The 4029-nt window shown below is 48.3% G+C and overlaps 1 protein-coding gene across 2 annotated transcripts; it reads left to right on the top strand.

Annotated features, from left to right (window-relative positions):
• Positions 1-376: 376 nt before the first annotated feature.
• LOC148124432 (uncharacterized) lies at positions 377-2224 on the top strand. 2 transcript variants are annotated; one of them, XM_087918414.1, is made up of 2 exons: positions 377-1695; positions 1947-2224. In XM_087918414.1, exon 1 carries the CDS (start codon positions 752-754, stop codon positions 1454-1456), a length of 705 nt encoding a protein of 234 aa, XP_087774540.1. In that variant the 5' UTR covers positions 377-751; the 3' UTR covers positions 1457-1695; positions 1947-2224. The 2 variants fall into 2 exon arrangements, with proteins under 2 accessions (XP_087774540.1, XP_087774539.1); XM_087918413.1 differs by having other exon boundaries at positions 377-1699; positions 1951-2224.
• Positions 2225-4029: the final 1805 nt, after the last annotated feature.

The raw sequence follows: 4029 nt of genomic DNA, 5'->3' as shown, positions 1-4029 counted from the left end.
GATGACCTGCAAGGTCCCTTCTTAATATGCTAATGGAGAGTGAAGCCGGTCCGCCTCCTGGGCGTGGGGGAAAAAGAAACAAGTTGAAATCATTGGTCTATTTTCCTGGGGAGGGGAGGGATAATCTTGGAAGGAGGGAGCGGTTGGGCAGGCACCACCCCTACACCTTAACGGACTCCATCGAGGGCTGTTCTGACCGGCTGAGGACCTGGCCTCTTCATTCGACCCCCACTTAACCCTGGCGAGGAAGGGGGCCCCTGCAGAGATCAAAGCACAAAGCGGCTGAACTGAGGCTGGGCATCCCAGCGGCACCAGCGGCCACCACCATCACCGCAGCAAGAGGAGGAGAACGTGCCTCGGCCACTCCAAGATGGACACCCACGCCTGGCCAGCTCCATCCCCCCCAGCGAAAGGAGACCGGAGATCGTACATGGGTCCATTTCACGTCTTCAGGGAAGCAAATGACCGTCTGGCTGTAACGGACAAGAGGAGAAGAGCGTTTTTCCTAAGCTCCTGTGGACGGGACGTCTTCCAAACGGCTACAGGCCTCTCGGCACCAACACACGTGCAGGCAGTTCGTGGGAGGGAGCTTCAGGACTCGCTATGAGCACATTATGCACCCCCAGCACCAGCCTTGGTCACATGAGTTTCTCCCCAGGGATCAAAAAGGCCGTGAGACAGTCTATGACTTTGTGGCAACGCTGAGAGAAATGGCAGGCGACTGCAATTCAGCGATCTGGAGGAGGAAAGGATGCGAGAGGGGCTCCTTGCGGGTATAAAAGACTTAAGCCCACGGAGGCGATTAATGGCTCAGCTTGATCTCAGGTTCCAAGCCACACTAGACAAGGCCAAGGCGAGTGAGTCCTCCATGAGGTCAGACACCGCCATTCGGAGATCAAGGAGCGGCCATCCCTTGGGCAGAGCGGCCACCGTGCATCACGAGAGCATGGAACATGGAGATGATACATCCAAGGGTGACAAAATCCACCGTACTCGTTCCGAAGAGGAGGCAGGGAGTCTGGAAACGGGACAGAGGCGCCTCTTTGGTGTCACATGTGGGGGCAATCACCCCAGAGCAGGGGGCCGATCCAAAGACGCCACTTGCCAAACATGCACAACGGAAGGGGCACACCGCAAACCCTTGCCGTGTATCACAGCCAGCATCCCATCTCCAGAGGCCGATTGTTTCCCCGACGTGTCCATGTGCATCCCTGATGCGATTCCGGAAGGCACCGTTTCTGAGACACCAGCGAGGAGACGACAAAGTTGCAAACACAAAGTAGCCCCTCAAACGTTTGTCAACTACTACAGCGCCCAATGCTCCAAGAAATTCCACACCACCGTCGACATTGAGGGATCAGTGGGTGATATGGTGGTGGACACAAGTTCGTATATGACCCTCGTGTCCTGGCCAACTATTAACAAGGCCGTTCTGGGCTTTACAAGGAACAGCTAAAGCCCCAGAAAATAGTGCTAAAGGACCACCAAGGGTTCCTCATCTCTGTCCTGGGGAGGGGGTCCTTCCAAATTAAATTTAAAAGTTTTGTCGGGTGAACGGAGACCTGCCAAACCTTCTCCGCTTAGAATGGTTCGATGTCCTGGGTCTGGAAGTGACTGCCGTCCTCGCCTACCAAGACGAGAGCATCGAGGAGGAGCCGGTCACGGCATTCGCGGACGTCCTAGGTGGGAGTCCAGGCAAGTATAGGATGACACCTTAAAACCCTTGGTCTGTGTCCCCCACCGGGGAAAAAAGACCAATCAATTTAAATTTAAATGGTGCATAAGCGCACCAACGTGCCAACCGTTCCTGTCCTATTGTTTTTTGTTTTCTTATATGTATTCATTTCATGTATTCATAACTATTTTTATACTTGTACCTATTATATAATAAACTTTTTTCAAAATAAATAAATAAAAAGAAATAAATAATTTCTTTTCCCTCCTAGAAAGCGGACCGGATTGAGATCATTGTTCCTTGGCTACACTCTCCATTAGCATATGCAACGGTCTTCCTCCTCGACTTATAACATGTCGCTTAGTGACCAATGGAAGTTATAACAGGACGGAGAAAAAGGGGGCTTGGGACCAACGTTTCATACCTAACAACCGTTGCAGCATCCTCAGCAAGCCAAATTCACTTAAACCACCATTCCTGGCCACCGAATTTTCCATATGCCTTGAACTGAATGGAGAAAAGCCCACCTATTGAATTCTGGGAGTTGCACCTCAGGCATGTCTATTTATCTGCAAACTGTCATTCTAGAGGTTGTGGGGAGGATTGTGTTTTAGGGGAACGGGGTGCTTTTTTTGAGTTGTGAGTGCAGCCTCCTTCTGGCCACACGTGGATAAGGAGGCATCTGCCGTTTTTCGACAACCGGGATCCAGAGCCCCTTTCCCCATCATCCCCGCCACGTCGTGGCTAATAAACGTTCAATAAACACTTTAAAATCATCACTGTTTCATTTGTGTCTCTTTCCACCCTAGATGAGGCCAAGGCGAGAGAGTCCTCCATGAGGTCAGCCGCCGCCATTCGGAGACCAAGGAGCGGCCATCCCTCAGGCGGAGCGGCCACCGTGCATCACTAGAGCATGTAACATGGAGACAATACATTGTAGGGTGATGAAATCCACCGCACTTGTTCCGAAGAGGAGGCAGGGAGTCTGGAAACGGGAGAGAGGCGCCTCTTTGGTGCCCCGTGTTGGGGCAATCCGCCCAGAGCGGCATGCCGATCCAAAGAAGCCACTTGCCAAAGATGCACAACGGAAGGGGCACACCGCAAAAGCTTCCGTACAACCCAGCCGGTATCCCGCCTCCAGAGGCCGATTGTTTCCCCGACGCGGCCATGTGCATCCCTGACGGGATTTCAGAAGGCGCTATTTCGGAGGCACCAACGAGGAGACGACCAAGTTGCAGACACAAACTAGCTTCCCAAACGTTCGTCAGCTACTACAGCGCCCAATGCTCCAAGAAATTCCACGCCACCGTCGACATCGACAGATCCCCGTGTGATATGGTGGTGGACACAAGTTCGTATATGACCCTCGTGTCCTGGCCAACTATTAAGAAGGCCTTTTTGGGCTTCACAAGGAACAGCTTCTAGAGTTTGGGGGGAAGATTGTGTTTTAGGGGAACGGGGTGCTTTTTTTTGAGTTACGGGGGTGCAGCCTCCCTCTGGCCACAGTTGGATAAGGGGGCATCTGCTGTTTTTCGCCCCCCGGGATCCAGAGCCCCTTTCCCCATCATCCCTGCCATGTCGTGGCTAATAAATGTTCAATAAACACTTCACAATCGTCACGGTTTCATTTGTGTCTCCTGGGGCTTCCAGGGTTTCCGGGGTGATTGTGGGGGTATCTTTTTTTTAAAAAAAAAAATTTTTTATTGATTTTTAAAAACAAACATAAACAAACAAAACATAAAAAATAAAAACATAAAACATCTTTTTTGAAAGCAGCTTCATCCTGGGTTACATCTCTTCGTATAGATACAAATTCAAGTTCATGCTCATTTTTATATACCATTCCATATCTTATTACCATTCTACATTTTCTATATAGCTTCTCCCCGATTTAACTTTCTTAATTTTATTTTATTTATTTCATCTCAATTCAGATCATTATACTTCTATTCTATATCTGTCCTGTTTCAGCTCTCTATTATCTTTTCTCATTAAACAAAATTTCTCCTGTAATCACTGATTGGAGTATGACGCCTTTATATCTTTCCCCTAAAATAATAATACTTAATATAATACATAACTTCCATTCGGATTCTGCTTGGTACATTCTAAAATTACACACTATATTTTTAAAAAAGAAAAAATTATGAATATATAATATGATTAAAACAACAATCCATCTCAATTCAATTCTATCGTTTATATTAATATTCATTTAAACCATTAACATTTTACACATTACTTTTCAAATAGGTATCATGCTACTATGGGAACACATATAAACTTTCCATAGTTGCTTCCTGGGGTGGGTGGGATATCTTGAGTAACCTTTCCTAAGTCCTCAACGTACGACC

The sequence above is a fragment of the Pseudonaja textilis genome, chromosome Z (genome assembly GCF_049901715.1).
Source record: "Pseudonaja textilis isolate UNSWEBS1 chromosome Z, rPseTex1.2, whole genome shotgun sequence".
NCBI classification, from domain to species: Eukaryota; Metazoa; Chordata; class Lepidosauria; order Squamata; family Elapidae; genus Pseudonaja; species Pseudonaja textilis.
Note: the sequence above shows the minus strand (reverse complement) of the source record. Positions and strands in the feature narration are given on the sequence as shown.

Bases quoted from the DNA above. Each gene is read 5' to 3' on its own strand.
- LOC148124432 (XM_087918414.1), top strand. From the start codon at position 752: ATGCGAGAGGGGCTCCTTGCGGGTATAAAAGACTTAAGCCCACGGAGG.